Source organism: Mandrillus leucophaeus, unplaced genomic scaffold, assembly GCF_000951045.1.
Source record: "Mandrillus leucophaeus isolate KB7577 unplaced genomic scaffold, Mleu.le_1.0 Scaffold2, whole genome shotgun sequence".
Taxonomy (NCBI): domain Eukaryota; kingdom Metazoa; phylum Chordata; class Mammalia; order Primates; family Cercopithecidae; genus Mandrillus; species Mandrillus leucophaeus.
The window spans coordinates 12,188,199-12,207,920 of record NW_012102031.1 but is presented as its reverse complement, the minus strand read 5'-3'; the positions used below and the strand labels follow the sequence as shown (position 1 = coordinate 12,207,920).

General features: G+C 54.4%; 1 protein-coding gene across 6 annotated transcripts in view; it reads left to right on the top strand.

Annotated features, from left to right (window-relative positions):
* SFI1 (Sfi1 homolog, spindle assembly associated (yeast)) overlaps positions 1-19,722 on the top strand; it is a 130,444-nt gene that overhangs the window by 110,457 nt on the left and 265 nt on the right. For 5 of the 6 annotated variants that reach the window (XM_011979014.1, XM_011979013.1, XM_011979012.1 and 2 more), the window contains 17 exons: positions 3,396-3,477; positions 3,791-3,969; positions 5,337-5,412; positions 5,892-5,987; positions 6,455-6,531; positions 7,882-7,984; positions 9,476-9,572; positions 12,636-12,796; positions 13,275-13,349; positions 14,612-14,686; positions 14,820-14,996; positions 15,068-15,321; positions 16,262-16,333; positions 16,521-16,752; positions 18,199-18,331; positions 18,454-18,532; positions 19,553-19,664. In XM_011979014.1, coding sequence (XP_011834404.1) covers positions 3,396-3,477; positions 3,791-3,969; positions 5,337-5,412; positions 5,892-5,987; positions 6,455-6,531; positions 7,882-7,984; positions 9,476-9,572; positions 12,636-12,796; positions 13,275-13,349; positions 14,612-14,686; positions 14,820-14,996; positions 15,068-15,321; positions 16,262-16,333; positions 16,521-16,752; positions 18,199-18,331; positions 18,454-18,532; positions 19,553-19,664 — 2,080 coding nt within the window. The remainder of the gene's footprint in view (positions 1-3,395; positions 3,478-3,790; positions 3,970-5,336; positions 5,413-5,891; positions 5,988-6,454; positions 6,532-7,881; positions 7,985-9,475; positions 9,573-12,635; positions 12,797-13,274; positions 13,350-14,611; positions 14,687-14,819; positions 14,997-15,067; positions 15,322-16,261; positions 16,334-16,520; positions 16,753-18,198; positions 18,332-18,453; positions 18,533-19,552; positions 19,665-19,722) is intronic. The other variant, XM_011979015.1, reaches the window with a different exon arrangement.

Below are 19,722 nucleotides of genomic sequence, written 5' to 3'. Positions count from 1 at the left end.
ACCATGTTGACCAGGATGGTCTCGATCTCTCGACCTCGTGATCGACCCACCTCCGCCTCCCAAAGTACTGGAATTACAGGTGTGAGCCACCATGCCTGGCCAAAAAGACTTTATTCTCTCATTGAGTTGTTTGGTTCATTTATATTTAGTGTAATCACTGATATGGTTGGGCTGATGTCTACATCTGTTTTTTGTTTCTCTCTTCCTTTTTTTTCCTTTTTTTTCTAAGATAGAGTCTTACTCTGTCGCCAGGCTGGAGTGCAATGGCGCGATCTTGACTCACTGAAACTTCCGCCTCCTGGGTTCAAGTGATTCCCCTGCCTCAGCCTCCTGAGTAGCTGGGACTACAGGCATGCACCACCATGTCCAGCTATTTTTTTGTATTTTATTAGAGACAGGGTTTCACCATGTTGGCCAGGATGGTCTGAGTCTCCTGAGCTCGTGATCCACCCGCCTCAGCCTCCCAAAGTGCTGGGATTACAGGGATGAGCCACTGCGCCCAGCCTTTTTTCTACCTTTTTAAGGGTTCATTTAAATTTTTTTAGTATTGTATTTCCTGCATCAACTTTTTAGCTCTGTATTATTTGTAGTTTTTAGATTGTTTTAGGAATTACAGTGTGCATCCTTATTACAGTTGTTTGTATGTATGTATCTCTCTGTCTGTCTGTCTATGTATCTATCTGTTTATGTTTTAGAGACAGGAGCTTGTCCTGTCACCCAGGCTGGGGTGCAGTGGCACAGTTTTGGCTCACTGCAGCCTCTTCCTCCTGGGCTAAAGTGATACACCCACCTCAGCCTCCCAAGTAGCTGGGACTACAGATGTGTGCCGCCATACCAAACTAATTTTTTTTTCTAATTTTTGTAGAGAAAGGGTCTCACTATGTCGCCCAGGCTAGTCTCAAACTCCTGGGCTCAAGTGATCCTCCTGCCATGGCCTCTTACTGTTCTGGGATTATAGGTGTGAGCCACCATGCCTGGCCCAGTTCTGTTTAGAATTCATATACTACTTCATGGTTAGTGCAAGAACATAAAAACAATAAAATTCTATTTTGTTCCCATCCTTGATGATATTATTATTTTTAGAAATAAACATTGTGGGATCTCACTATGTTGTCCAGGCTGGTCTTGAACTTCTGGGCTCAAGACATCCCCCTGCCTCAGCCTTTCAAAGTGCTGGGATTACAGGAGTGAGCCACCACCCCCAACCAGTGGTACTTTTTGTCATACATTTTATGTGTAATGATTGATTGTAGAGACGAGGTCTCACTATGTTGCCCAGGCTGGTTTTGAACTCCTGAGTTCAAGCAGTCCTCCTGCCTCAGCCTCCTGAAGTGTCAGGGTTACAGGCATGAGCCACCATGCACACAGCCTACAACGTTACTCTTTTTGCTTTAAATAATCAGTAGTCTTTTTATAAATCGAGAAGGAAAAAATGCAGCCTTTTACATTTACCCACATATTTTCCCTTTCCAGTGTTCCTTGTGTTTTCCTATATATTTGAATGTTCATCTGTGTCATTTCCCTTCAGCCTAAAGATGATCTTTTAGTGTTTTTATACTAAGGTCAACTGGGGTCGAACGATCTCAGCTTCTGTGTCTGGTCTCTTAACTCTGGCTGGGCCAGAGCTCCATCTTACAACCCTGTCTAGCTTCTCCTGTCTCTGTTCTCCTCTTGGCCCTGCACAGTCGCTCTCTGCTAGGCCTCCAGGAGTCTGCATGTGTGGTCCTCATCTGAGGACCTGGGACAATCTCAGTGAAATTTTGGGTACTTCCCTCTGTTCAGCTGTCTCCTTTCTAGTACCCTGCCCCCAAATTCCAGCCCCTCTGGCAGTCATGAACTCCAGTCTTTGCCTCCTCAGCTCACTGAGGCTGAGGGAGGCTCTGCTTAGCCTCCCTTCCTCTCACTGTTTAGAAGGTACCCCCAGGCAGAAAGTCTGGGCGGCCTCGGGGCTCACCTCGCCTGTGTCCTGTCTTTTCAGCATCAAAATGTACACTTACTGTCCAGCGCCTGAAGACAGTTGCCACATACGTTTTGTCTAGTTTTGTCATATATGGCCAGAGGGTAGGTCCAAGACCAGTGACTGTGTTCTGCCTGCAAGTGGAATCTTTGCTTTAAGTGATGTGTCTTGTGTGTTAAATATCAGGGGAGCGAGATCCCGCAGTGCTGAACACGGATCCTATGGCTCCACCAGCGTGGCGCCCCTAGTGACTGTTGATCAATTATCGCAGCACTGCTGTTGCAGGATTTGATGTTGTTAATGGTGATCTGGTAGGCCTAGGCAGAGATGACAAAACAGTGGTTCCCAAACCTTTCTTTTTTTTGAGACGGAGTCTCGCTCTGTCACTCAGGCTGGAGTGCAATGGCCGGATCTTAGCTCACTGCAAGCTCCGCCTCCCAGGTTTACGCCATTCTCCTGCCTCAGCCTCCCGAGTAGCTGGGACTACAGGCGCCCGCCACCTCGCCCAGCTAGTTTTTTGTATTTTTTAGTAGAGACGGGGTTTCACCGTGTTAGCCAGGATGGTCTCGATCTCCTGACCTCGTGATGCGCCTGTCTCGGCCTCCCAAAGTGCTGGGATTACAGGCTTGAGCCACCGCGCCCGGCTGTTCCCAAACATTTCTACTTTCCTAATTCACCTGGAACACTTGTTTAAAATACAATTTCCTGGGATCCTCCTCAGACTTGCTCAGTCAGCCTTAGGGGTCTGCCCCTTGTTTTTCAACAGGTCCCCAAAGGATTGGTCAGTGTGCACTGGAAAGGGCTCCACGAACAATCCTTTATCAGTGTTGTTAAGTCAGTATAGAATTAATGAAGACCTGGGGTCTTAGGGTCGGACTCTTTTTCGTACGGGGTGAAGGCTTGGCTGATACCAGAAATAACCTGGAAAATGTTGGCCTTTTTAAAAGTTTGTGGTTTTTTGGCTATCTGCTTTTCTTCCCTTTCTCTTTGTGTTGCTTTCTCCCTCATCTAAGCTTATTCACCTCTCTTCTTTTTTTCAGAGACAGGGTCTCACTCTGTTGCCCAGGCTGGAGTGGAGTGGCATGATCATAGTTCACCACAGCCTCAAACTCCTGGGCTCAGGCGATCCTCCCACCTCAGCCTCCCAGGTAGTTGGGACTACAGGCACACACTATCACACCCAGCAATTTTAAAATTTTTTTGTAGAGATGGAGTCTTGCTATGTTGCCCAGGCTGGTCTTGGTCTCCAGCGATCCTCCTGCCTTGGCCTCCCAAAGTATTAGGATTACAGACATGGGCCACTGTGCCCAGCCACTTAACTCACCTCTTATACCATAGCATGGTATAAAAGGAAAAATCCAATTATTTGGAACTTCTAGTTCTGTTTGGGTTAATTTTTGGTTTTGTTAAGTGCTTTACATTCTTCCTTGTTTTTTAGGGAGACATTAGAGAAGCAAGTATTTTCTATCTGGAGGCAGAAGACGTTTCAGCATCAAGAAAACCGCCTGGCAGAGAGAATGGTAAGTGGCTGCCCCTGAGGAGATGTGTGGATGGGCAGGATCTGATTCAAGCCATTGCACTCATGGCCTCCCCTCCTCAGGAAGTTGCTCGGACCTCACTGGAGGGCTCCTGCCTGAGACTCTTGAGGCAGGGCAGGCTCTGGGGCATCTGTCCTTTCTCAGTGGAGCCTACAGACAGCTTCTGGGCTGTACCACATTCTGACGTCCATTCCTTTTGCCTTAGTCATTATTTGTGGCCTGTAAATTCTTTCCTGGCTTCTGTGCCTCTCTCCTACTTGACTTATTCTGTTCTCTCCTTCCTGTCCTGCCTCAGGCCATCCTCCACGCAGAGCGACAGCTTCTGCATAGGTCTTGGTTCACGTGGCACCAGCAGGCAGCAGCACGTCACCAGGAGCAGGAGTGGCAAACAGCGGCCTGTGCTCACCACCGCCATGGGCGGCTCAAGAAAGCTTTCTGCCTCTGGAGGGAAAGTGCCCAAGGGCTCAGAGCAGAGTGAGTGGCCAGTTCTGCCTTAAAAGCCTTTCTATCCCAGGCCAGCTTTGATTGTACTAGCAGCACCATCAGCTTCAAGTGCCTGTCTGGAGGATTGCTTTACCCCAGACTCTGGTTGTAAGTTCTGGAAGTTCAACCTAAAAGAGTCTAACTAAAACTAGGTTGGCTGGGCGCAGTGGCTCACGCCTGTAATCCCAGCACTTCAGGAGGCTGAGGTAGGCAGATCACCAGAGGTCAGGAGTTTGAGACCCGCCTGACCAACATGGAAAAACCCTGTCTCTACTAAAAATACAAAATTAGCCAGGCATGGTGCTCCATGCCTGTAGTCCCAGCTACTCGGGAAGCTGAGGTAGGAGAATCGCTTGAACCTGGGAGGTGGAGGTTATGATGAGCCAAGATCGCACCATTCTACTCTAGCCTGGGCAACAAGAGCGAAACTCCGTCTCAAAAAAAAAAAAAAGGATTGTAACAGCAGGACCTTGGGGTACTTCATGGAACTCACAGCCTCAGGAATTTGGCTGGGCATAGAAGTTCTCAGTGGATCGGGGAGGTCCTGCTCATTGGCCACATCCTGCTTATATTTGGGGCCCATTCGAAGTGACCATAGCCAGGTTGGGAGGCCGAGGCAGGTGGATCACTTGAGCTAATGAGTTCAAGACCAGCCTGGCCAACATGGCAAAACCCCATCTCTACTAAAAATACAAAAATTAGCCAGGCGTGGTGGCAGAAGCCTGGAATCCCAGTTACTCAGGAGAGTGAAGCATGAAAATTGCATGAACCCAGCAGACGAAGGTGGCAGTGAACCGAGATGGCACCGCTACACTCCAGCCTGGGCAACAGAGCGAGACTCTGCCTCAAACAAACAAAAGTGGCCATAGCAGGGAATACACTGATGGGTCCATGCTGTGACAGCTGACCGCTGCAGATAAGGGATAGGGACCAGCAGCTGTGGCCAGTGGGTGGGCTGTGGCAGTTTTTAACCACACCACGTAGTTAGAGAGAGGAGGGTAGGCAGCCCATGTGTCTGCTGCAGAGGCTGTCCTGCTTTGGGGCCTTTCAGTATCCACTGTGTGTTCTGAGGATCTCACTCCCTGTCAAACTCTGACCATGTTTAACCACTTTCTCGGTCGGGGGCTTCACACCTGCACATGTGAGCTTCAGTGGCACTTGAAGCCCTGGGAAGTAGGCCAACATGTGATCACAGGTGCTTTTTTCTGAGAGTGCAAGTTCTTTGGCAGCTCTTCAGAGAGGGTCTCTGCTCCCCCCAAAACTTAACCAGGTAGGGCCATGGACTGTGAGGGGGAGCCCGTAGAGGGTGCCCTTGCTGGGTGGGGGCTGCAGCACTGAGCTCTGCCATCTCCCCACAGGAGGACGGGCAGGGTGCGGGCAGCAGAATTCCACGTGGCCCAGCTCCTGCGCCGGGCCTGGAGCCAGTGGAGGGAGGTAAGGCTTTGTGGCGAGTGCGACCCGTGTATGGCTTTTGGACAGGTGGGCTGTGTGTCAGCGGGACTCAGGCGACGTATGGGCCACACCACCTACCTCTGAACCGAAGGAAGAGAGCAGGCAGCACATAAAGTGTTAACTCAGTTTTATGAGATGATTGGCTGAAAATTTTGTGTTCTTTCAGATACTAGGCTGTTCTTACTTGAACTTACTGCATCTAAAATGCCTGATCTAACCGTTTACAGGAGTCCTAGTGAGTGTTAAAAACGTTTAAACTCACAATTGAGCCTTTACTGCAAATCAAGCACTTGCCTCATCCAGTCATCCCAGAACCCCTACGAAGCGCATATTTATCGATGGGGCCAGAGAGGTGAAGTCATTTACACTCACACAGATGACGTATAAAATGGAGGCAAAGCAGGAAGCCACCCCCACCTCAGACCCCAGCCCACGGTGGCCACTGTCTCCTCTGTCTGCAGTGCCTGGCCGTGCGGGGGGCGGAGCGGCGGAAGCTGATGCGAGCAGATGGGCACCACCAGCAGAGAGTGCGGCACAGGGCGCTGCAGGCGTGGGCGGTAGGAGCTGCTGCTTCCCTCCTGATCTCCGTGCTGGGGGGACCGGGGAGGTTTCCGGAGACTTTGTTTCCCTTCTTTGTTCTTCCTGTCCCTCCCAGAACAGAGTCATGTGACACACCTCAAACCAAGCAAGTGCCCCAGACAGCGGGCCTTAGGCCACAGGGTTCTTTGATTCTTGCTTGGCCAAGTGGAACCAGGTGCTGTCGGTGGGTACCAGCCTTGTAGTGAGAGCAGCTCCTGGCCCTGGAGGCCCATGATTTGACTTAACAGGTGAGGGCCTGTGAGACACTTTCTCCCTGTCGTCTGGGAGGGTCTGCTGGCCCTGGGACCAGGGGCTGTAGGCCTCTCCCTGCTATTTTTGAGTGCTCTGGGCATGGCAGCCTTGTGGTAGATGCACCTCCGAGACCTGCCTAAACAGGGAGAAGTGTGGGCCCAAGGGCAGCCTCAGTCTTCCTTGTCCCCTACAGACTTACCAGGGCAGGGTACGGAGCATCCTCCAGGAGGTGGCAGCCAGAGAGAGCCAGCACAACAGGCAGCTGCTGCGGTGAGTCTCCCGAGCGCCTCCCAGGCTCTGACTGGGGAACGAGGAATGCACTCCAAACCCCAGCCTTTTAGGGAGTCCTGCCAAGGGCCAGGTGGGGGATGATCCCAGGTTCCTAGTAGCTAATACCATGGTCTTGGCTTTTCCACTTCACTCACGGGTTCACCTTCATTTGTCTGAAACCCCTGCTGTGTGCGGGGCGGGACCTTGGAAAGCACCTGTCACCTGCATGCCTTAAAGGCCACTTGTTTCCTCCCTACTTCACACTGCAAGATGCAGCTTTGCAAGGCACCTCGTCGTCTCTTCCACTCCAGAGGCTGCAGCGGCTCCCTTTCCTGTCAGTTTCCAGGCAGTGCCCTTCCAGCTTGCTCTGCAGGCCTGTCACTGACTCTCCAGAGTCACCTCTGGGCCCCGTCAGACCATCTGCACCGCTCACCCCTGTGGAGGGCGCTTCTGCAGCTTCTACCACTCTTTCTAAGCCAGACTCTAACCTCACTCCTTCCCAGCAGTCCTCCCACATGCCCCTCTTTCATTTCCTGCCTTTGTATTTGTTCAGCACATGATACTCCTGGTGGCCTGTGGGCAGTGGGTCTCATGGACTTTCAACACCTCCATCCTTAGCTGGGCACAGTGGCTCATGCCTGTAATCCCAGCACTTTAGGAGGCTGTTTGAGACCAGGAGTTCCAGACCAGCCTGGGCAACACAGCGACACCTTGTCTCTACTGAATATAAAAAGATTAGCTAGGCATGGTCATGTATGCCTGTGGTTCAGCGACTTGGGAGGCTTAGGTGGGAGGGTCACTTGAGCCCTGAAGGTCAAGGCCGCAGTGAGCCGTGATCATGCCACTGCACTCCAGTCTGGGCGATGGAGTGAGACCCTGCCTCTAAAAAGTAAATAAAATAAACGCCTCCATCCCTCATACGGGGTCCCATAGAGCGCCCATCCCGCTCTTGAGACAGGGCGGAGTAAGCGAGAACTCCCCGAGCTAACTCAGCAGCAGGCTGCGGCACAGGCAGCCTTCCGGGTTCCGTCTCCCCACACTGCTCTCATCACAGTGTGAGTCACCTGTGTTGCCACTGGTTATGCCCTGTTATCCTCGTAGCACCTGGAGTTGGGTCTCCAGCAGTGCTGGGTCCCTCATGCATTCTTGGTGCCCAGCCCAGAGCAGCTGCTCAGTAGCCATTTGTTGGACATAGACGTGCACGTAAACATGGGTGTTGGTGAAACAGACATTCTTAGGTGTAGAGTCCCTGACTCAGGAGTAGGGGAAGAAGTAGGAATGATTCACAGAAGCCTCCCTTCTCTCTCCATCCTGGTGTCATCTGCCCTTCCCACACCCATGCACCTGCAGAGGGGCATTGCGTCGCTGGAAAGAGAACACCATGGCCCGAGTGGATGAAGCCAAAAAAACCTTTCAAGCAAGTGCTCATTACAGAAGGACCATATGTTCCAAGGTGAGGTATAAGGAGGCAAGCTGGTCACCCAGGAGAGCTGGGGACTGTGTTCTGGTGAGGGCGTGGGATGTAGGGGGTGGTGCCAGAGATTTGAACTGAATAAGGAACCTAGAAATGGGTAACTTTCCTCCAGCACACACACAAACACCCATGTGGGCACATGTTTAGTTTTTTACTGAATTACAAACTAATATGCATTAAAATAGAAACATAACACATCATAAGTGAACTAGTTCTTATCAGAACCAGTATTTTCTTTTTTTTCTTTTTTTTTTTTTTTGAGACAGAGTCTTACTCTGTCACCCAGGCTAGAGTGCAGTGGTGTCATCTCAGCTCACTGCAACCTCCAATCCCCCAGGTTCAAGAGATTTCTCCTGCCTCAACCTCCCGAGTAGCTGGGACTACAGGCGTGTGCCACCATGCTCGCCTAATTTTTGTATTTTTAATAGAGGTGGGGTTTCACCATGTTGGCTAGGCTGGTCTTGAACTGCTGACCTCAGGTGATCCACCTGCCTCAGCCTCCCAAAGCGCTGGGATTACAGGCACTTTGAATCCAGGAGGTGCAGTGAGCCAAGATTGCACCACTGCACTCCAGCCTGGACAACAGAGCAAGATTGTCTCAAAAAAAAAAAAAAGAAGAAGAAAAACTCCAGAGCTAGCCTGTGCCTCCCTTCCCCCGGAAGAGGATCACAGGAGTCTTTGCTTGGCTCCAGAGCTTGAAGAGGAGGCCTTTTTGGTGGGAATGAAGTTCATGACGCTTGCGGAACAGGCACCAGGCATCCCCTGGGCAAGTGTTTTGTGATTGTGATTTTATAGGCATCACTCATACAGAAGAATGTATACAATGTATGTGTGTTCCATTTACTAAACAGTAATAGAGGCCGGGCGCCTGTAATTACACGCTTGTAATCCCAGCACTTGAGGAGACTGAGTCGAGTGGATCACTTGGGGTCAGGAGTTTGAGACCAACCTGGCCAACATGGAGAAACCCTGTCTCTACTAAAAATACAGAAATTAGCCGCGCGTGGTGGCGCGTGCCTGTAATCCCAGCTACTCGGAAGGCTGAGGCAAGGCTGAGGCAGGAGAATCGCTAGAACCTGGGAGGCGGAGGTTGCAGTGAACCAAGATCACGTCACTGCACTCCAGCCCAGGTGACACAGCGAGACTATGTCTCAAAAAGAAATTATATAAATAAATAAAATAGAATGAAGACCCATGTATGTAATGACTTCACTACTTGATGGCAGGGTATGATATGAAAATCCTGGTAGAAGAGTCCCAGCAGCCGAGATGCTGGGCTTCCTGTGAGGGGCTGGGGCCCCGTCCTATTGCTCAGCGGTCTGCGTGCATGGCAGTTACTTCCTGGAGCGTGTGTGAGAAGCAAATGGAAACAGCTTGGCCTTGCCTCTCCAGGAGCCACCGTCACAGACCTGGGGTGGCCCCGGAAGCCAGGAGGCGTAGTGACTTGCTGTGCTCCTTGCCTGCCCATAGGTCCTGGTCCAGTGGCGGGAAGCTGTGTCAGTGCAGATATATTACCGACAGCAGGAGGACTCTGCCATCTGGGAGGCCCGGAAGATGCTGGACAGGGGTAAGTGGGGCCCCCAGAAGCAAGTCGTGTTGAGGAATGTGACGACACCACTGTTGTGGAGGTCCCTGTGGCCCCCATAAGTCTGTCTCCTCCTCATACATACCAGTTGCCAGTGGTTGCCATGACAAAGTACCACAGACTGGGAGTCTTCAAAGCACACAGAATTACCCTCTCAGTTCTGGAGGCCGGCAGTTAGAGATCAAGGTGTGGCAGAGCCGTGCTCCTCCGCAGGCTCTAGTCCTTCCTTGCCTCTCCCAGCTTGTTTCTTGCTTGTCATGGCTCTCCTGGACGTGCAGACCCATTGCTCCAGTCTTTGCCCCATCTTGACATGCCTCTCCCTTCCTGTGTCTGGGTCCCTTAGAAGGACTCTGGTCATATCAGATGAAGGACCCACCCTACTTGAGTGTGACGCCATCTTTTCCAATTACATCTGCAGCCAGCCTAGTGCCAGATAAAGTCACATCGTGAGGTTCCAGGAAGGGCATGAATACAGCAGGTGTGGAGTGGGTACTGTTCAGTCCAGTATATCTTAGAAATGTATTACCAACTGATTGCCAACCAGTTTATGTTAAAATGAAAGGCTGGCGCTTGAGATCTACAGAGAAATAAAAGAAGCTGGAATGGAGGAGTTTGGGGTGCTTGGGGGGGTTGTTTTGCCGCTTGTCAGGTCAGCCTCCACTGTGTTAGCGTCCTGCTTCCTTGTGTAGCTGGGCCCTTGAATGTTTAGGGGCCAGAGACATTCTCATTCGATCTCAGGAAGTCCCACTGCCTGCTGTATATACATTTTTGGAAAGATTGCAGGGCACAGTGGTACACACCTGTAGTCCTAGCTACTCGGGAGCCTGTGGTGGGAGGATCACTTGAGCCCAGGAGTTGGATGGAGGCTGCACTGAACTATGATCACACCACTGCACTCCAGCTTGGCTGACAGAATGAGACGCAGTCTCTCTCTTTTTTTGAGACAGTCTCACTCTGTCGCCCAGGCTGGAGTGCAGTGGCACGATCTTGGCTCACTGCAACCTCCACCTCTTGGGGTTCAAGCAATTCTCCTGCCTCAGCCTCCTGAGTAGCTGGGACTACAGGCGCGTGCCACCACACTGGGCTAATTTTTTGTTTTCTTAGTAGAGACGGGGTTTCATCGTGTTAGCTGGGATGGTCTCGATCTCCTGACCTCATGATCCATCCGTCTCAGACTCCCAAAGTGCTGGGATTACAGACATGAGCCACCATGCCTGGCCAAGACCCAGTCTCTTTTAAAAAATCTTTGGAAAGAGTCTAGAACAGGAGTCCATGCCCCTGCTTGCAAGTTGCACAGACACACGGCAGACCCGTGGGGAGCTGTCTCCTAACACAGCCAGCGGTCCCATAGCAGGAGAATCTGACACGCTGAAGGGGACAGCTCAGTTTTAGAATAAATGAAAATACAAACAAAAGTGAAAATAATTAGAAATTGTTTAAATTGGCCCATAAAGAAATTGACCAAGTTGTTGAGTTGGTTTACAAGAGTTTGCTCCAGGACAAAACTGCACCAGCTTTGGTTTGGTTCTGACTGTAGCATGTGTTAATGAGCATGTTTCAACAAGTCCTAGCGACAAAACCCCGGGCTCAGCCATCCCACACGGCTGCATTACTGCACCACGAATGTGCTGCTGGGTCCTGGAACTCAGCTCAGAAACCAGCACCGTGTTTCTAGTTCACTAAGAAAGAAGCTGAGGGCTTAAGCCAGTCCTTGGGCTTTGGAGCTTCTGCGCCTGACCCTTTGGGCACCTGACCGTGCAGCTTCAAGCTCCGGAGGCTTCTGGCCAGTTTGGGTCGGCTGCCTTAAGGGTCAGGTGCCCACTCCTGGCCGTGGTGGGAAGTTAGGGGCTACGGGTTTGAGTTTTGCCCGAAGCCGCTGCTCTCTGAAGGACTTTCCTTAGAAGGAGGCAGTGGCAGGTTTGGATTGCCACGTCCATTACAGATGGTGTGAGACATCTGGGAGACTGGGCAGCAAGACAGTGTACACATAGTAGGTACACAGTAAACACCTGAGGAACAATTGCCTGGCTTATATTAAGGCCTCAGTGTCTCAGGCACACCTTGGCAGGCCAAGGGTGGGGCTGGAGGAGGGACTGGGGGGAGGATGTCACAAGACCCATTATGCAGGGTGCTGCAGATGTGCAGGCTGGCGGTCATAACCTGGCTCTGTGTGTGGCCTCCAGCAGGGTCCCTCTCTGAGTCTCAGTGTCTTCATCTGTAAAATGGGGATAACAGTGTCTACCTCTTGGGGTTGTTGTGGAGATCAACCGAGATGACAGGTAGAGAGATAGACACTTAGAACAGAGCCCAGACGTCAGCATGCAGCACTAACATGGGTGCCTCCCGCTTGTGATCTGCCGCCTTCTCTGCCTGCGCCGGTGGGCCTGGAGGGCTCCTCATCTTGGCCTCTGTGCCCTGCTCTCAACCCTGTTCTGTTGTCTCAAAAAGAAAGTTCTCTCAGGGCCCAAGAAAGATTCACTCAAGGGAGAATCTTGTGACACAAAAACAAAAGGCAGGATGTGGCTCGTGCCTGCAGAACCCAGGGGGCCAGAAGACGTGGCCTGGTGACCAGCGCACTCCTCCCCAGCCGCGGCTCGGGCTGCTCTGACTGCTCTGACTGGGCCTTGGTTTCCACCCTGGCCACACAGGCTGCCCTCTCCTCCAGCTGCTACAGCTCAAGTGGGGGCTCCTCCTCCTCCCTCAGACTGAGGCTCTTCCTCCGCGCGCCCAGCAGCATTTTGCACGTGACTTACGGGGGCCCCTGGCACCCCTGTGGAGGCTGTGGACAGGCTTGTGGCTCTGGGAGGGCCCTTGGGGAGCACAGTGGTAAACAGATCTGGTTCCAGTCCCTGGGGGGTTCACTGTTGGCAAAGGTGGCCAGAGCTGTCTCTAGAGAGGGGCCATGGTCCACATGTGGTAGTTGCACCGTGTGGGCTGGACACCTGGACTCTATCCCCGCACAGCCATCTCTCCTCTCTGCACCTTCACCATTATGTAGTCACTGGTGGAAATCCCACAAAACAGCAAACTCTGACTTGGATCTAGGCTGTCTGCGGACCTGGTTTCAGCGCTGGCGGGACTGCAGCCGGAGGTCAGCCCAGCAGAGGCTGCAGCTGGGGAGGGCAGTCCAACACCACCGCCGACAGCTGCTGCTGGAGGGGCTGGCCCGGTGGAAGATGCACCATCTGCAATGTGTCAGGAAGAGGGTGAGGCCGACGGTGGCAACTCTCCAAGTTCCACCTGCCTGGCAAGGGGTGTCCAGGCCAGGAGACCGTATCTCAGGAAGGGGTCTCTCCTGACAGCACTCCATGCAGCCGGTATGAGTGGTGGGTGGTTTGGGGTCCTGTAGGACAAGGCTGCAGGAGCCTTTCTGGGCGTTTGGTGGAGCCTAGCGGGTAGTCAGCCCCAGAATCCAGTGTCTCCCAGAGAAGACAGCTCAGCCTAAAAACCCGGTTCATGCTGACCCGCGGCTTATCAGTGCTGGGGGACCTACGGAGTGAGTCCTCTAGGTGCCCCCTGCCTCCCCCCTGCCTCTCCCTGCCTATGCAGGAGACCCCTGGCACCATCCAGGACTCCTAGCAATGGGAGGACATTCAGCTGGGCAGAGACTGGGTTAGATCAGGACCCACCGCAGGCTGTCTAGGCTAGGTCAGGACCCCACTCTGTGCACTTGCTCTCCCCTAGCTCCTGCACAGGCAGAGTACCCAACTGCTGGCACAGAGACTCAACCGGACCTGCTTCCGCCAGTGGAGACAACAGGTGGGAACCCGGGAGATGTCCCCTCCATACTTCCTTCTCTGTCCTCTGGCGTGTGAGGCCTGGGCAATGAGTGACCTTCAGCTTACACCTCTAGTTCAGTATTTTTACTATTGCCCTCCCCAGGGCCACCTCCTTTACCACCTTCCTGTCATTTCCGAGCACATCAGCTTTGTTCCATCTGTAGCCTGCGTAAGACCAGTTACTTCAAGGCCTGGTTTCTCTTTCTACAGTGTTGTATTAAAAAATACATCAGTGGAGGCTGGGCGTGGTGGCTCACGCCTGTAATCCCAGCACTTTGGGAGGCCGAGGCGGGCGGATCACAAGGTCAGGAGATCGAGACCATCCTGGCTAACACGGTGAAACCCTGTTTCTACTAAAAATACAAAAAAATTAGCCAGGCATGGTGGCAGGCGCCTACTCGGGAGGCTGAGGCAGGAGAATGGCGTGAACCTGGGAGGCAGATCTTGCAGTGAGCCAAGATCACACCACTGTACTCCAGCCTGGACGACAGAGCGAGACTCTACCTCAAAAAAAAAAAAAAAAAATACATCAGTGGGCCAGGCATGATGGCTTACACCTATAATCCCAGGATTTTGGGAGGCTGAGGCAGGAGGATTACTTGAGCCTAGGAGTTCAAGACCAGCCTGGGCAACATAGTGAGACCCCATCTCTACAAAAACAAAACAGAAAAATTAGCTGGGTGTAGTTAGTGCACACCTGTGGTCCAAGCTACTTGGGAGGCTGATGTGGGAGGATCGCTTGAGCCCTGGAGGTCAAGGTTGCAATGAGCTGTGATCATGCCACTGCACTCCAGCCTAGATAAGAGTGAGATCCCATCTCAAAAAAAATCAACATAATTTTTTAAAAATTAAAATGAAATATGTTTTAAGGCTTGCTGGGATCTTGCTAAAAAGCCAAGAGGGATCACGCAGAGCAGCACCCACACGTCCCCAGCTCCCTCTTCCCGTCCTGTTGTCCTGTTCTCCTGTTCTCACCATTCCCCAGACCCCAGGCTGGTGTCTCCACACATCCCCCTGCAGGAGCCCTTTGCCACCTTCTTTCCTAAAGGTCCTTCCTCAGGCCACAGATGGAGCGTCTATTGAGCACCTCACGGCCAGGCACAGGGCTGGCCCTTCCTAGTGGAGGAAGTGGGAGCCTCAACTAGAGAGGGAGCCCAGAGGGACGATCCGGGCAGGGCCCCTTGATCAGCACGGCCTCCCTGAAGGGGCAGCAGGGAAATGATCTGGTCTTTCTGGCCCTAGCTGGCAGCCAGGAGGCAGGAGCAGCAGGCGACAGTGCGGGCCCTGTGGTTCTGGGCCTTTTCGCTGCAGGCAAAGGTAATTGTGTTTCTGCATCCTACCATCCCTGCCTCTCCCTCAGGCCTTAGCCCTGCCTTGGAGGGAGGGCACCTGGTCTGTGGGGGACCCCTAAACAGGGAGATCTGGGCCTCACCTCCCGCCCTCCCTGGAGGTGTGGGCCACGTGGCTGGCCTTTGTACTGGAAAGGAGGAGGAAGAAGGCGCGGCTGCAGCGCGCGCTCCAGGCCTACCAGGGGCAGCTCCTCCAGGAGGGTGCCACACGGCTCCTGCGCTTTGCAGCCAGCATGAAGGCCTCTCGGCAGCAGCTGCAGGCCCAGCAGCAGGTCCAGGTAGGCCCAGGGCCCCTTCCTCTGGGGAGCAGGCAGGGTGTGGCATGAGCTGACCAGAGGCTGTGTCGCAGGCTGCTCACAGTCTCCATCGTGCCGTCCGCCGCTGTGCCACGCTCTGGAAACAGAAAGTGCTGGGCCAGGGCGGGAAGCCTCAGCCCCTGGCAGCCGTCGCACCCAGCAGGAAGGTGACGTTTGAGGATCCCCTTCTCAACCGCATTGCCGCTGGGGCTGGGGATGCCACCGTGGGGACCAAGAGGCCACAGGCTCCTCTGCTTCAGGGAGCTCTGGGCCGCCTGGCTGCTGAGGAGCCCCACGCCCGGGAACTGTGAGTAGCCCGTCCTCACCTCATCCTCCTCGCTTCCACCCTGGGCAAAAGGTTGGATGGCGTAGCAGGGAGGAAAACTGGGCCCTGACGGGGGACAGGACAGGCTGGCCTCAGCCTTGTCATAGCTGAGCTGCTGGGAATCGCCTCTTCTCCGGCCAGACCCCATCCCTCCCCCAGCAAGAGAGAGTGGCGTGGGATTTCCAGACCCTCTCTCCTTTGCCTGCCAAAGTTCAGGAAATAGGTGTCCCTTCCTCTGCAACCCCTTCCTCCCCTCTCGCCCGTCCTGCTGACAGTCTTCCGGAGTCACACACAGAGCTGACAAGGGAACAAGCTCAGCCCTGCCCGTGCCTGCTGGCCTCTCCTGCTCCCTCACAGCCAAGACACTGGTTTTTTGTCAAGCCCCTCTTTCTTGTGTGGGCTGGCACCCATCCCTCTGCCCACCCTGACTATGGTCTCCTCAAACCCTAACCTGCCCTGCCCCATGCTGATGAAGCTGTGGCTCCCACAGCAGCCAGCACGACCCGAGAGCCTTGGGCCCTGGGGGAGTTGTCAGGTGGGTGCATGGGGCCTGGGTCCTGGTCGCTGCTTTGCCCCTCGCTGACTGACCTTGATGGGAGCCTGAACATCTCAGAGGCTGCTCCCCTGTGACATGGACCCTGGCGACCTGTACACCTGCATTACCAGGGTTGCTCTGCATGTCAAAAGAGACAATGTGGGTGAAGCAGTCCCCTGGCGTCAGGTACCTTTTGTCAGAACTGCTGGGAGCTCTGTGGCCCAGGCCACCCCAGCTTACTTACTGACCTGGGCCTCGCCCTCTCTGACTTTCGGTCTCCCTATAAAATTGGAGGGGTCTGACTAGCGACCCCCATCCCACAGAGATCTCAGACCCCCCTGCAGCCCCTGGTCAGCCCAGGGGAACAGACCCCATGTTTCTTCCCAGCAACACTGCCCACTCAGCGAGGAAGCAGCCGCGACGCCCACACTTCCTGCTGGAGCCTGCGCAGAGCCAGAGGTCCCTGGGGTGTGGCACTATGGGCAGACAGGGGTAGGTGGTCAGGGGGCCCCAAAGGCAGCTGGCGCCTCCATCTGGGGCCTGTGTTTTGGCAGTCCTGGGGTGGGTGGCCCCCTTTCCTTCTTGTTCCTTGGTCCCAGAGGAGGGTCCTGTGGCCTGACCAGGCTCTTGCCTTCCCTGTGCTCAGGCCTCAGAAGCCCAAGGAACATGGCCTAGGTATGGCTCAGCCAGCAGGCCCCTCCCTGACGCGGCCCTTCCTGGCAGAGGCCCCGACAGCACAAGTCCCACACAGCCCCGTGCCTGGGGCCCTGTCAAGCGCCCCTGGCCCAAAGCAGATCCCGACGGCAAGCACAGGCCCGGAGCTGCTGCTGCTGCCTCCTTCCTCCTTCATGCCCTGCGGGGCAGCTGCACCAGCCAGGGTACGTCCTCCACCACCAGGCCTGGGCGCTGGGGCTCTCTCTTTGGTCTGGCTTCTGGTGCTCCTTCTCATACCATAGCTGTACTCATCATTTCTGGAAAACCTTGGCACAGGGAGGCCACTCATCCATTGACAAGCATAGGTAGCCACTACACACCAGGTCCAAGGGCCACAGCAGTGAACAGCCAGCCAAGGGCCCTGCCATCCTGAAGCGTATATTCTAGTCAGAGACAAGCAAAGAAAAGCCCCTGCCTGCAGGCCAGTGACGTGGCTGCAGATCACGTAGGGTCCTGCAGCCACGGTGAGAAGCAGCCTGGGATTTGAGAAGAGGAGGAAATCGGGGAAGGGTTTTGGCAGGGAGCACTATGGCAGGTTTCTGTGCAGGCTGTGGTCACCATGACCTTGTGGTCCAGACAAGCAATACTGGTGACCTGGGCTCAGCGGTTGCCATAGAGGGGACGGATACTCTCTTGGCGGCCGACGAGGCAGGATATGCTCTGAGGGATTTGCTGAGTGAGGGGGAAGAAGGAATCCAGGCTGATTTGGGCTGCTGGCTTGAATAACTTGGGGAACAGAGTTCTTTGACTGGAAGAAGGAACTGGGGGTGGGGACTGGTTTGGGCTGAAGCGTCAAGAGTGTTTTGAACCAGGTTCTTGATGTCAAACTTGAGAGAAAGCAAACGTTGAGTCTGACCTTCAAGGAAGAGGTCAGGGCCAGAGATTGAGAAGAATCCTCAGCACAGGCCGAAGGTAACCCCAGAGCCACTGCGGCCTCTAGGAGGAGTACAGGGGAAGGAGAGAGGGGATGAGCCTCCAAGTGGGGAGCCTGGGCGGGGATGGCCAGGGGGTGTGAGAGCTCAGTAATGGAGTGACAGCTGCTCTCAGGCCACCAAAGCAGCTGGTTCCTGAATGGGGATGAAGGGGCAGGAAGGAAGCAGTTCCTGTGGTGAGTTAGGCCTTGTGGGGCCACTTACCCTGGCTGGAATGGTGTGTGGGGTTGGAAGGGTTTTGACCCCTGTCGGGTGATGGAAGGGACAAATCCACTCTCACCAGGAGAGGAGGGCATGGAGGAGGCTGTAGAGCGCTGGACTCTCTCTCACCACTTCTCACTGACGTCGAAGCTCAGCAAGGTCATGAGCTCAGAGCAAGGTGGGGGTGGAGTTGGGTAAGGCTAGGAACAGCTGCTCAGGCGGTGGAGGCGCGAGGCGGACTGTGGTGACACGGGGTGCTCCCTGGTTGCTTGTGGGACTTTCTCCTACAATACTGGGTCCCGTGTGCAGGGGCAGGCTCGACACTGGATGAGCTAGCACGGCCAGTGCCTGGGAAGCCCAGCTCCTGCAGGGTCTTCCCCCACCCCTGCAGGGCAGGCAGTGACAAGGACTTGGTGTCCCCCTCCCCGGCTTCCTCCTAGCTTCCCTGCTGAGCATCCACCCTTCTTTCCTTTGCAGGCGTCAGCACAGCCGGCTACTCCTAGGGATAAGCCCCAGGTCCCCCCATCCCTGGCCAGTGTCCCTGACCCCCATCTACTCCTTCCTGGGGACTTCTCAGCCACCAGGGCTGGGCCTGGGCTTTCAACTGCAGGTGTGTACCTGGGGCCTGTCAGGGCAGAAAGCACTCAGGCCACTCCCGGACCTGGGACTTGCTATTTACCCTGGTCCCAGAGGGGAAAATGGTCTGAAACAAGCTTACTTCTGTCGCCATAGGCAGCCTGGACCTTGAGGCTGAACTTGAGGGGATCCAGCAGCAAGTACTGCACTACCAGACCACCAAGCAGAACCTCCGGTGAGCCCTGTGAAATGCCCTGCGGCCCTGGCTACAGGAGCAGGTGTTGCCTGGAAAAGTGGGCAGGCAGTTCCATTTCCCCTGAGCCAGCTGCCAGGGTCCTGTGGGTGGTCTTGGTCTAGCTATGGAGGGCTGTGGGGAGCCCTCAGTGTGTGCTGTCCAGAAAGGCCCCATCTCCACCATAGCTCTTGACCTGGCTTGGTGCTGCTTAGGAAGGCCCCAGTCAGCCTCACCTATGGACAGAGGTTCCTATGGGGGGATGATAAAGTTGAGCAAAACTCTAAAAACCCAATGAGGCCATGCTGTCCCCAGTGACTAATTATAACACTGATATTAAAGGTGCAGAGAAGGGCTGGGTGTGGTGGTTCACGCCTGTTCCCAGCACTCTGAGAGGCTGAGGCGGGCGGATCACGGGGTCAGGAGTTCAAGACCAGCCTGGCCAATATGGTGAAACCCTGTCTCTACTAAAATACAAAAATTAGCTGGGCATGGTGGTGCACGCATGTAGTCCCAGCTACTTGGGAGGCTGAGGCAGAAGAATTGCTTCAACCTGGGAGGCGGAGGTTGCAGTGAGCCGAGATCACGCCATTGCACTCCAGCCTGGGCGACAGAGTAACACTCCATCTCACAGAAAAAAAAAAAAGTGCAGAGGAGACAGGCCCGAGACCCGCTGCACTCAATGGTCTGGGGACCATCATCATGCAGCAGCTTCAGAGCTTCGACAGCAACAGACTCTGGCGCCTCATCCTTGCCTCTGCACAGGGGAAGAGAGACAAGAAGTGTGTTTTCGCCCAGGCCCACCTGAGTTGCTGTCTGCTAGGGAGGGCGGAGGAGACTGGGAGAGGAAAAAGAAGTGTTCGGCTCCCAAGCAGGGGCCTGCAGCTAAGGTCAGGGGCCCTACCAGACCGCCTTTCTCCACCCGATACCCGCATCAGAATTAGCTGAGGTGCCGCTCTCTGAGCCGGATGGGGCTCTGCCAAGGACCCAGCCTGGCAGGCAGCAGGTATCTACACCCCTCAGGTCCTGTCAGCGGCAAGCGAGCAGCCTGCGCAGGTGGCTGGAGCTGAGCAGAGAGGAGCCTGGACCCGAGGACCAGGAAGTAGAGCAGCAGGTGCAGAAAGAGCTGCAAGAGGTGAGGCCCGAGGCCATCCCCAGGTGTCCGTAGGGACGCCCCGGGCTGTGCTCCCTCT